At 43.0% G+C, this 12,429-nt stretch overlaps 1 protein-coding gene across 4 annotated transcripts in view; it reads left to right on the top strand.

Moving 5' to 3' along the window:
* Positions 1-12,429, top strand: part of LOC146985568 (cGMP-inhibited 3',5'-cyclic phosphodiesterase 3A-like) — a 71,440-nt gene that overhangs the window by 33,939 nt on the left and 25,072 nt on the right. For 2 of the 4 annotated variants that reach the window (XM_085778642.1, XM_085778640.1), the window contains exon 2: positions 7,392-7,442. The exons of the other annotated variants lie outside the window; for them this stretch is intronic. In XM_085778642.1, the coding sequence (XP_085634768.1) occupies positions 7,392-7,442 (51 nt within the window). The remainder of the gene's footprint in view (positions 1-7,391; positions 7,443-12,429) is intronic. 4 annotated transcript variants of the gene reach the window in all.

Below are 12,429 nucleotides of genomic sequence, written 5' to 3'. Positions count from 1 at the left end.
GAACTCATACACTGGGTTTCTTCCAGGACCAGGCTACAGTGTAAGTCTCTCCCAGGAAACGTAAGGATGATAAATCCCATTAGTCACACTTCAGAAATTAGGAAACGGAGTGAGAAAGTGTGAAGAGTAGATGGAGGGGTAAACAGAAACCCCAATGCAATCACAGTGCTGGTGTGAGAAACATACCATGGGGTCATATCTGTGCATGTGAGCATGTTTAATGCACATGCACGTGTGGTTCTGTTCATTAAATAGTTGTGTGTACCTCACAGGCTGCTGCATGAGACTGAGAATGTGAGAAGGTGTGGGTGCCAAACAGCTTTTAGGTGTGTGTGTGTGTGTGTGTGTGTGTGTGTGTGTGTGTGTGTGTGTGTGTGTGTGTGTGTGTGTGTGTGTGTGTGTGTGTGTGCTAATCTTTGCGTATACACACAAGTGGGTTCCTCATTCTCTGCCCCCCCCCCTCCACTCCGCTTTGGCAGCCCATCTCAATAGTTCCCTTCCCTCCAGCGATGACGCAAATGACCCACAATGACTGACCCCCACGGTAAAACCTGTAAAACATTAGCCAGCGTGAATAGGAATGACTCTCAGTCATCTCCCCTCAGCACACAGGCAGGGAAGGATTTATAGGTGTCTCCCCCAGCGCGGAACGGCTGCCATGTTCGGAGTGGATGTGGCGGCGGAGCAGAAGGTGGGGCGAGGTTTTCGAAGTCACCTGGATAAAAAGCCAGACACTTTTTGGTCACAAATTTTTTGTCTGCCTGGACCCGAGCCTTTCCACACTCAATTCCTGCAGTTGTTGCTGTACACTGGACACACCCCTGTTAATTCTCAGCATTTTAATATCTGTTTTCCTTTGCTTTCTCATATTACTGTCGCCCAGTATCCAATTAACTCCAGTTTATGAAGAGACTTTCCAAGGAGGATGGTGATTAAGTAAGAGTTGAAGTAAATACACTATGGAGAGAAAAAGTACTAATACTCACACCTCTATCCTCACGTTCATCTGTTATATCTGTTTGTTAATTACAGGAAAATCTACCCCCTTTCATTTTTTTTTGCCTGTCATAATATTAGTGATGATGCTAATTTACAATGCTGAAATAGGCCCACTCTGCAGTCCAAGGCTAAATTTAGAAATCTCTTAGGCTGACAGTTATAAAGTAACACAAGCTAATCTCCCTTACGTGGGTGGCCTGTATCTGTCTACACTTGAGAAAGAGATAAAGAGCAGGTAGACAGGGGTGTTCAATTATCACAGCTCCCCGTGCTCGAAGCTTAGGCAGCAATTAATGGGCATGTGCAAATTTATGCTAAGAATTGCAGTTTTCTGCAAAATATGTGTCATTCTGACAAAATTCTCCCGTTACCCAAGTATTCCTTACATCATGATTCCTTACAAAACTATCATAAATCAAAAAGCACAGTGTCAGAGAGTCCCAGGAGGAAACAGTTATGTGACACCAATCATGAGAATACCTCCATCTGCAGGTGCAAAACAAGATTACACCTCATTTTCAAAGCCGTGACGAGCAATATCGAGTTTACCACCGTGGCCCAAACCCCCGTGAAAGGATATTTGATTGTTGCTTCAGCATCATCCTCATGGCTAAGCCACTGTCATTTCTTAAGTCTACATATAGCGAGACTTAGTAGAGCCTGACCTACTTTCTTTCTGTGAGCTGAAGTGAAAGTGAGTGCAGGGATGTCTGAGTCAAGCTCTGCAAACGTCAGAGTGTCTTTGACAGAGAGCAGTGATGAAAGAACAAAGGAGGAATAAGCAAGAAAATATCCGGGGACCCTTAGGCTGTGTGTGTGTGTGCGTGGAGACATATGTGTGAATTCATGACTTTGCAGACCTTACTGTAAGTGAGAGCATAGTGCGATTAATTGGACAGAGAGGTGGTGCATAAAACCCTTGGGTCAAGCTGATTGGAAATCCTGCAGACTGATCTCATGGCTCGTCAGAAGCACTTTAATGAAGCCAACCATGCGGAAGGATCAGCACTCTCACTCTCTCCTTTCCTCTCCAACCAGGAGATCTCCAGTCGGCACTTCCTGTAATTGTGACCTCAATGGACACTGAGTGTTGGTCCCAGTAAATCCAGTGCACTAACAAGCTAACACAGCCACTAAAGATTCAAGTAGACACACATCAACTCCTCTCATATCAAGCCAGTAATGAGGAACAAAATAGGACGCGGGAGGCAGTGGAAGAAAAAAAGAATGAAGGTCTGATGATGAATGAATGATTAAGAAACACTGCTCGCAGTTATCTCGCACTGAGCTATATTTGGACAAGGCTGTTTCCGGTTCCTCTTCCAGACAGATTTAGAAAAGTGATCTGTAGTGACTGGATGACAGTGGGTTCGGGGCTCATGGCGAGGCCGCGCGTCGATCTGTGTGAAAGTGGAGCTTCTCTATGGGTGCTGCTGTTGTAGCTCCCACCACTTCACACCCGCAGGGAAGTGGTTCTCAACTGGTTATTGGCTGGAGCAAGTTAAACAACAAGCATATTCCAATAGTTTGTTTGTGCTTTTACATCATGGTGTTTACCCAGCACCTCAGAGGCATGGCAGCTTGCTGTGGGCTGTGGCTCGGAGCCACGGTGGTGGACAGGGCATGGCTGCATACTCGTATCCACACTGCTGCCCTCTTAACACTCCGGGTGAGAGGAAGGCTGGGAGTTTACTTGGCGGGCACTATTTTGAGTCATGAGAGAGCAGTTCATCTCCAGAGGGCAGCGGGCATATTTTGGCCCGCTGCTTTTTTTTGTTTCTCACGTTTCCATATAATCTATTCTTCCCAGTATTTACCTTCACAGCTATAAATGTTTCTCCTGGACAGCTCTACAGACACCGACATCCCAGTTCTACATATAAGTCATGAAGCCATTCCGCTACACTGTAAGAAAAGTGGGACAACATCCACATTCCCTGATCCCCGGCATATTAACATCCTGCAGCTCAGCCGAAGCTAATTAAAAAGTGCATCAGTTTGACTGAAGTATCTTTGCCCTGGTAGTTGTGTGAAGGTTAAAATCCTATGTTTTGATTCTACATGATTGGAATATCTGACTGTAACTCTCACTCACTTTGGCTAACTTCAGAGACTGGAGCCTCCTTTAAAGAGTCACTTGATCCATGTTACTAAAAAAAGGTTATTCACTTATTTCCTGTGATATCTAGCCATGCACATCAGTCTGGTTTCATTTGTCCAAGTCTTACCTCCACTTCAGTACGTAGACGGTGAAAGGAATTTTGTTTTCAGTTATTCACAGCGTTGCTTCCCTTTCCAGGAACAATGTCTCGCTTTCTCCTGATACTCCAGACCGCACTGTGACCTCACAGGCTTCATAGGTAGAGAATACTTCCAAAGAAAACTGTTGACAGTGAGCAACTGGAGCAACTGGGACATTGTTCCTGGAAAGACATGTTGCTTTTGAAGATTTTAAATCAAATTCTTTACTGTCGTGAACACCACAGACTAAATTTCATTCATGGTCACTGGAATCAAACAGATACCTAAAAAGTTAAACCACAACCCCAGGGTGTACCTGAGTGGTGACTGTGAGCTCTGCAGGAAGTTCTATCTCATTTGAAAACTAAAAATTGGACATCGGACAAAATAACAATAATTAGTGTCAGGACCTGAGTCAGTTGCACTGACACATGCTGTGGCTGAGATAGTGTGAAAACTAGATAGCAAGTACTGTAGAAACTGTAATGGAAAAATAGTTCCAGCCTCTCCAAGTGATAGTACGTAGTATGAACGCAGACAGAACAAAATGATATTTAGACCAATCTAAACATTGGCAGTGCCAGAATCATCATGCCTTGTAAGAGGAAAAAGAATAGATAATCTTGAATGCCCAATAGAAAAAAGAAAATTATAGTGACACGTTTGGAATGTGAAGGGTGGTGTATTCATTTTGTGGACAGATCCTCTTACTTGTTTGCGTCTGCTCTTGTCACGCAGCTGACTGCCACTGACTGCACTGTTACCACTTCTTTCTCCTCTTGTTTCTTGAGAGCATCAGACTGGATCATGGAAGTACAGTAAATCTCCAGAATGCCTTCACAATGGAACCAAAGTCCCATAAAAATGCCTCCGACCTCATTGAGTGTATCGTGTTACTCTGGTAGATAGAGCGCCATGATTGGGAGACATACTTCCATTTTCAAAGACACAAAGCATTTTTTTTTTCTCCCAAGGACTGGCTTCAGTCTCTTATAAATCACCAGGATTGCTCCAAGTGATGGAAAGCCACTGCTCAACCTGGCTTTTTCTGAGTTATGGGGCGACATAATGAATCTAGCAGAGGGTGAAACAAAGGGCATAACTTCTACAAAGTTGTTATTTTTCCTGGTAGGTGCACTGCAGCTTCAGGACAAAAACAAATCCATTTGGAAATTTTACTGCTTTGACTGTGTTACAGCGCTTGGATGGTGTCCATGAAAAACCAGGAGATATCTAAGAAATCATTCACGTGTGGTTTTACCTCTTCAGACATAATATTGGCACTGAGCTGTCGCATGTTTTCAGTATAATCTCAGACTGCTCCTCCCTTTAACTGCTGGAGCAAAAACAAGGCAATAAAGATTGAACAAGACATTTTGTTTTTGTTTTTCTTGTTTTTTTGTCATCATCGTTTGTGCTTTTTGTCTCTGAAAAACAGATGATGTTTGTGTTACGGTCATTTCTTGTTTATTCTAACACTGGCGGTTTGAAGTTTGAAAGCACTGAAACCAAACTTTTGAAATTTTGTTTACTGATTTTCCAACACCGCTTAAAAAAAACATTTGAACACAGTGGCACCAGACTGCATCCACTGTTTGACTTAGTAAGTGAGCACTACAGTACAGCATCCACATGTATTTGTTGATCCCATTTTTTAAGAGCGGTCTCAGAGGAAATGAACTCCTCTGTGGCCTGTAAAGTCGCTGTGTGCGTGAGGCTATCTGCGCCTGAGCTCAAATGTTCTGCTCAGCTTTGATTTTGTGTGGCTTTTTTTTGTGTGTGTTTTGTTTTGGCACATCAAAGGGCCCATGTAGACTTCTGTGTAGTCTGGGTCTGTCACTCAGAGCAGGGAGATGAAAGGTTGGGTTACATAAGACCGTAAGACTGAGAGGCTGTTTATGTGTGTGCGCGCCTGGAGAACCTCACTGATTCTAGGACCTTCTAATGGAGCAGGACTGCGCTGTGACCACGGACGAGCTCGCTGCCAGGTCCTATACTGTAAAAAAAAAAAAAATCCTGTCACCAGAGCCACAAAGGAGAAGACAAACAGCTCTCTGGCTGGCTAATACTATCATTTACAGTAATTTACATCCCATACATGAGCCTTTTACACAGCTGATTGCTTGTTTACTTCCTTTTCCATCTTGTATGGGTATTTGAATGCACGAGGTGGCACATGCATGCTTGATGGGGCATTAAAGTGACCAGATATTATCGTGCTGACGGTTGGAGCGTGTAGGCTCCTCATAGCTGCAGCTGTGGTGCTTGGACTAGAAAATGGAGGATGAGAGAATGAAGCTGAAGCTTTTACAACCTCCTAAATGTCATAGTATGGAGAGGCTGTTGTATTTTATGAATGGGTGTGCACCGCTTTGTACAGTACGTGATTGTTCCGTTGGTGAACTTGTTTGCTTACTGTCAAGGTTACCATGTTCAGTCCATTGTTGCCAGAACCTTGACGAAAGGATGAGGTGTACAATGACTGTCCCGCAAAGTAGCCGACACACCAGCAGACCTTGTGTCCTGCTAAATATGTCAAAGATGCACTCTGTGATCAAAATGTAAACTACCGAGTCCTCACCAAAATTTAAAAGACAGGATTTAAACCTGATTTAAATCCCAACTCAATTTACAGTCAAGGTCTTTAAAGGTCTCTCAGTCCATGTCTTTAGTGACATGATGTGACACGATGAATCATCAAAGTCATAAGAGTTCTCAGTTGAAGATTGTGTCGCTGTTTTGGAGAGAGGGTGGGGCTTAGTTAGAAGAAAGGGATTTTCAGGGTTTAACCACATTTCAGCAATATTTGGATCCAACTGTGACGACAGCAGGGTGGCTGGTTGATAACGCTGGCAACTGTCAGTCAAATTTGATCCAACCTTGCCCACACAGTGCAGATGAAGAAGATTAGCTGAGACTTTGAGTGTTCATCTATTCAGAAGTATCAACTACTGATGTTACAATTACATAAGGTTTCAAGATTTAGGGAAATTGAAATACACAGACAATCATCTTGATATAAGTTTAACAGTCTATTCATCTAACACATGATTTAATAGTCAGTAAAACAGGCTTTTGTTTTACACTATATTACTGCAAATCAACAATCATTAAAAAAAACAGCCTCTGTTTCAAAAACCCTCTCCTTTCTTAGATTTTAATGCGGCTAGCAATACAAACTCATTTTCCACCCACCTCCACTGAATGTCCACAGATAATTAAAAAACTTCAGCACATAAAACTAAAACTATCTGTGTGGTCAGACACACGTAGGACTGCAGTGAGTCACAGGGAATAGTTCAGATTTTACAGACTATACTCCCTCATAACAAGGCGACAGGAGCAGTAACTCCACTGCTGTGTTTGTTTAGACCTAAGCAGCACTGTGGGAAAACACTCCACAAAACAACACTGCTGTCCAGACAGGCCCACAGCACTGGCATCTGAAACCCACCGTTTTCCTAATGTCTTCACTCGCAGCGTGACACAACTCAATGACCTCCACTGACACAGTAAATTACACCTGAATTATCAATTTGGCTCTTATGCTGAGCCCCCTTTCCTCAGTTTGTGCGGTGGCAATTTGTCACGATGACATGCTGGGTTTCTCTCTGGGCTCCTCGGTTCTAGGGCAGAGAGCCCTAACAGAGGCGCGGGGGGTTAGGGGAGGGGGCTTCAATGTTGACTTGGCTCTCGTGCGACGTGCTCGCCAAAGATCAGTGACAGAGCTGCTTCGATGTATTCGGTGACTCCCAAGAAAGTGGAAAACGGGTTTACAAGGCCTGTGGGAGGACACAGTGGCTGGTAATTAGACAGCGTAAAAATCCTCAGCCTCCACCAGACCCTTAGGCAGTGAATAGGAGCGAAAGTAAACCAAACCTGACTGTGAAATTGCATTAGATGTCTGTGCTTAATGGAAAGCAAAAAATTTTTTTGACAAAACCCATATTTTGCAATTATGTGCATTTCCCCCCTCGTCCCCATCAAACACACACATACACATACTTATTCAGCTCTAGGCATTGCCACTCCTGCTCCTCCTCTTTTCCACCACAGTGCCGTATATCTCCACCGTGGTGTCGACTCGGTAACAGAAACAGGATGTGCGGGACTGCGGTCTGAACATGTTTCTGTCTCTTGTTTTCCTTCAGATGCTCCCCCGCTCGGACTGGGACCACAAGAGAGGCTCCCGAGGATCACAGGTTAGCGCCGTCCGCAGAAAAAGAGACACACCAGTAATAACAATAATGATATACAGCTGACAGGAAAACACACAAAAACACACAGGATCTCCGTCACTCGCCTACACACACACCTTATAAATGACGCAAATAGCAGAAAATCCCACCACTAATAGGGTCTGTTCACCCACTCATTTTAGCCATGGTTAAACAGCATGTCCAGAGGTGTCACTTCCCAGCACAGTCCTTCTTGTCCTCTGTTAGTCTGAAGGACGCAGGCCTGTAAGCTGGCTGTAATGCACAGCACAAGCCATTAAAGGCCAGGGAATTGTAACTAGAAAGACTTGGGCACAGGAGATATACAGGCAGACACACACAGCCACATCCTTGAGATTACCTCTCCCATCTTTGGGGTGCACATTATGCGTGTGTGTATGTGTGTGTGTTTGGGAATTGATGTATTGAGGTGCGACAGAGCCACGGGGCAGGATTCTGGAGCACATGAAGAACAAACAATGCCCTTGGCTCTGGCATTGCCATGGCCATGTGTGTTCTGGACTGCATGTTCTGCTATCAGGAGGATATCCTTTAGAAATGAATAGACTATAGGCCCTAACGTCTGTGCTGACAATGTACAGTATGCTTAGTGGTTTGGAGGGAAAATTAGGGTATGTTTTAAAGAATAGTGAGCATAACTGCAGTTCACGTTTGGGTTTAAAATTAAATTATAGACTGTATAATTTCATATACCGGTATATCTGTTCCTTATAGTATTATTCCCTCACAGTGGAGAAATGTTCAAATAGCATGTTACTCTTTTGAAATATTGTCCCAGTCTCAAATCAATTTGTTATGTGGGGTTAGTAGGCAAGCACATATTTTTTGATTGATGCATTCCCTAAGCTGCCATTTAAACTCAGTGGTCAGTTCGGTCTTTTTTCTATTTGGACTGGTGCTCTGTGTTCGTCAGTGGAATCCTGTAAGAGTCCAGAGACTGACAGGACGTGTAAGAAGTCGAGGCTTATGTTGGCACATCTCTCCATCTCATGGCTCTTTTCCCTCGGCTCTGCTCTCAGGTTGACGTTCAGAGAGGCTGGTAGCACTTCCCTGAGCCGTGGCACCTCGTAGCGTGTGTAAATCACACACTCAGCTCTTTAGCCAGTGACCAGAGTGCTTGATTGATCTCCACTGTGTTGCGTTCGCCAACATGCGCACATTAGCGGGCTCAATTTCCAAACCACATCTTTTTTTTTTCCTGTCCAAAGCTTGAGGTGGATGTTTTAGCTTAGGAATTGACAGTGAAGTTATGTATGGAAAGAGCTATTTAAATATTTGTATTCGACTTGAAAACACATTGGTTTTGGAACATTACCCGAAAAGATTATCGGAGAAAAGAGTGTTTGTAGGCCCAGATCTTGTGACTGTTATTCTAAATTACAGAAAGGCTGCAAGAGTGGTGTGTCAGGCAGATAGGCCCAGACACTGTAGTCATGTTGAAAATGTATCAAAATCACTGCAGCACTTCAAATGTTTGAAGCCAGCATTTGACAAAGGTCACTGCCCTTTTTCTGGTTGGTCCCATCATGACAGTGAAGTAAGACTAAATTCAAAATGTTGAACTACCTCTGAGCTGGTGCCATTGCTCTGACTTTTATTTATAGTAGTTTGCAAGATTTTTAAAAACTCCTGACTGTGCCGGCTGCAATCCTGATGAAAGATATATGTTTAACCACTTGTACCATGTGGTAAATCATCGCTCACTCATCGCCAGGCAGAAGCCATCTGTTTTACTTCATGCATCTCTTTTGTTTGCTCTGTCCTTCATTTCTTTTCTTCTGCCTCTACCAGCATGTCTGTGTGTCTGTTTCTCTACCTCAGCTTTTTTTTTTTTTTTAATCTTCGTTGGCTCCTTTGCTGGAATCAAACACCCTGAAATATGTGGAAGGAAAAACAAGCCTCTGCTTGGAGATGAGATGGCTGCATGTTAGGGGTCAATTGGCCTGACCTTTTCCAGTAAATCTTTAATGAGGCAGTTATTCTTTTTTGTTTTGTTTTAACCACCACCCCCCAATATCCCTCATATCCCCCACATCCCTCAACACCCCCCCCCCCCCTCTTTTAATAAAATATGTAATAGCATGTAATTGTATCCTGGCTGCAGCTGAGGGCCTGGCTCAGCACAGCCTCGGTCTTAGCTGACGGAGGGGTTGTGAGGAGAGTTGGGTCGCTGTAGAGGTGGGGGCTGGTTTGGAAGTGCGAAGTGTAGCACCGCTGGGCGTAGTTTTGGCTGCAGGAGCTGAAGCCGGGAGCGCGGAGTGTCTCAGTGGAGTTTAGAGTTACGGTTCTGCTGTGATTCACACTGTATCACTGCTCTGTTATTCTAAGTAGAGAACATCACCATCTCCCAGGCTCCTCTTCAACTAATCCATCTCGACAGATGTAATCAGGGCCATTACACTAACTGCACTGCCACTGAAATAGAAAACTGAACAGTAATGATTTTTCAAACATGCTGAGAGTTCTGTGAAAATGAAATCAACCTGAGAAAAATAAAGGATGCACTTCAGTATTTTTTTTTTTTTAAATATATTCGCCAGTTTCTTGCTCAGCATTTCCCAGAGTGTGAGGCTCTGTGCGTGGGGTTAATTGCAAAGTAAGCACCACAGTATGTGTCTTTGTGCCTCAAGTAGAGCCAAAGCTGCTTACATTATTGAAATGTGTTTACTAAGAGAAACAAATACCTTTCTCTCTCTAGAAGGCCCCCAAGGCATCCCAGCTATCCTCTGGGATACGTTACTGTATATTCTCATCATTGCACAATTTCAAGAAAACCACACATCACTGTCATTTTACTAGAGACTTCAGGGACTTTATGTTTGGACGAGTGCGTTAAGGGGTTAAAAGTTCATGAAGGCGACCATCTCAGAAATCACAAATATGTGACCTCTCTGTCTGTGTATCCCATTAATAATCATCATTAGACAGAGGGATCAGTGTTTTTTTTTGTTGCACCAAATGCACTTCATCTGTCCTGGTTGGCAAAAACAAAACAAGACAAAAGAACATGTGGACTCAGAAACACCAGCAATTATATTTATATCGTTCTGTGTTGGTGCCTTTTTCTTGAAGTAAACAATGTTGAAAACTAAAACTGTAAATTTTACTCATGCATTTATCAGATGTTCATAGAGACATGTCTAAGCACTAGAATTAAACAAATATTTTTCATCATTATTTATTGTATGTATAACCTAACAGCACTTTAGGAACGGGTGCAGTTGATTTTTATAAAATGTCCAGATTAATGCAGCATTAAAAATTATTTGTAGATATTATCTGATCTATTTTTGGTGCACATTACTGTAACTTAAGCTTCACTCACAGCTGAGAGGAGCCTTGCGTACATAAAGCGACAAACAACTTTTCACTCTTCAGGAGTGATTGCTGGTTTGTTTTGACTGGCCCTCGGTTGAGTTTACATGAACTGCTGTGCGGGTGATAATCTATGGCCTGTCTATTGACATACTCTTCCAAACTGTGTTCACACAGGCAATTAAGAGCATTGATCATGTGTGCAGTGTTGTTAGTCATAGTAAAACGTCATAACAGATCGTCTGTGCATGGTTTAGTATGTGAATTGGCTTGTTGAAGAGTCATAAAAACTGTTTATTGATGCTTGTACTCATTTTCTTTTAAATGTAGCAACAAAAGCTGCAGGCTAGTGAACAGATGCTGCATAGGTTTGTGGTCGCTTTGTGACACAGGGGCCCGGTGACGAGTGTGCCTCCTGCCAGTTAAATGCAAAATGATTGCATGATTGTTACAAAAAAACACCAAAGGCTGCAAGCAGGAAATAATCTACATGCTTCAAAAAACAAGTTGGCCACAGTTGAACTGTAACATAAACAGGCATCCATATTTAAAAGAAATATGGCTATAAATATGGCTTTTGATGACCGCAGTGCAGCTGGTTAGCACTGTCGCCTCTCAACTAGTTCAGGGTTCGATTCCTGGCCAGGGGCCCTTTTGGGTAGAGTTTTCATGTTCTCCCTGGCAGAAAAGCCAGTGGAGGAACGGATGACCCAGATGTATAGGTGCCCTTCGTAATGTATTATTCTTCTATGAGAATATAGAGTAACTTGTTCCTCCCTAAAAGCACCAGTCAACACATTAAAATGCAACGTACCTAGTGTTGTTTTATGGCTGTTTTTTTTATTTTTATCAAAGCACTGATTTAGCCTTTTTTATTATTTGTTATCACACTCACAGTTACAGTAAATGAAAAGATTGATACCAATGTTGTGTATTATCGAAGGTAAAAATTCATCTCAGCCATTCATTCAGCCTCAGCCATCTAAAGGTTTGCACAAACAGGATGCAGTTTGTTAATTAGTGTGCTTTCAAGGTGCTGTTGGGCAGGTTTGGTACCTCTGGACAGAGCCAAGCCAGCTGTTTCCCCCTGTCTTCACTGTGTGCTAGGTTAAGTGGTTTGGGAGTTTCAGCCTCATATTTACCAAACTGACATGAGAAACTCTCTGCAGGAAAGCAAAGAAGCACATTTTGGAAACTTGTCAAACTATTGCCTAAATTGTCTAAAAAGTTTTTTTTTTGCCATGTCAATTGATTAAGAATAATCTACCCATAACCTGAAGTTTCACAGTCTGCACGCCTCCGTGGCTAACCTTGTTGAGAGGTACCATAAAGACTCAATATTAACCGCAGTGGCCTAGGTTCACATCCATCCCATAACCCTATCAGAATATCAACCTATCAGAATAAATCCCCAAATAAAATATGCCCAAAAAATATAACTGGAAAAACAATCTCACAGTCGTCCAAAAATCAAACTTCAGAAGGCGGCGTAAATTCAGTTGAGCGGCTCATCCAGTGTGCCAGTCATTCATCTGGCTGAATGAGGACTTGTCAGTTTGTCACTCTTCCAAAATGCAGGGCCTGCTGCTGCCAGCTGTGTTCATGGCCGCCGACTGTGTGTATGTTACCAAACATT

The sequence above is a fragment of the Trachurus japonicus genome, chromosome 6 (assembly GCF_045865225.1).
Source record: "Trachurus japonicus isolate A0001 chromosome 6, Traja_1.0".
NCBI lineage: Eukaryota > Metazoa > Chordata > Actinopteri > Carangiformes > Carangidae > Trachurus > Trachurus japonicus.
The sequence above is the reverse complement of the archived record's forward strand: the minus strand, read 5'-3'. Positions and strand labels throughout refer to the sequence as shown.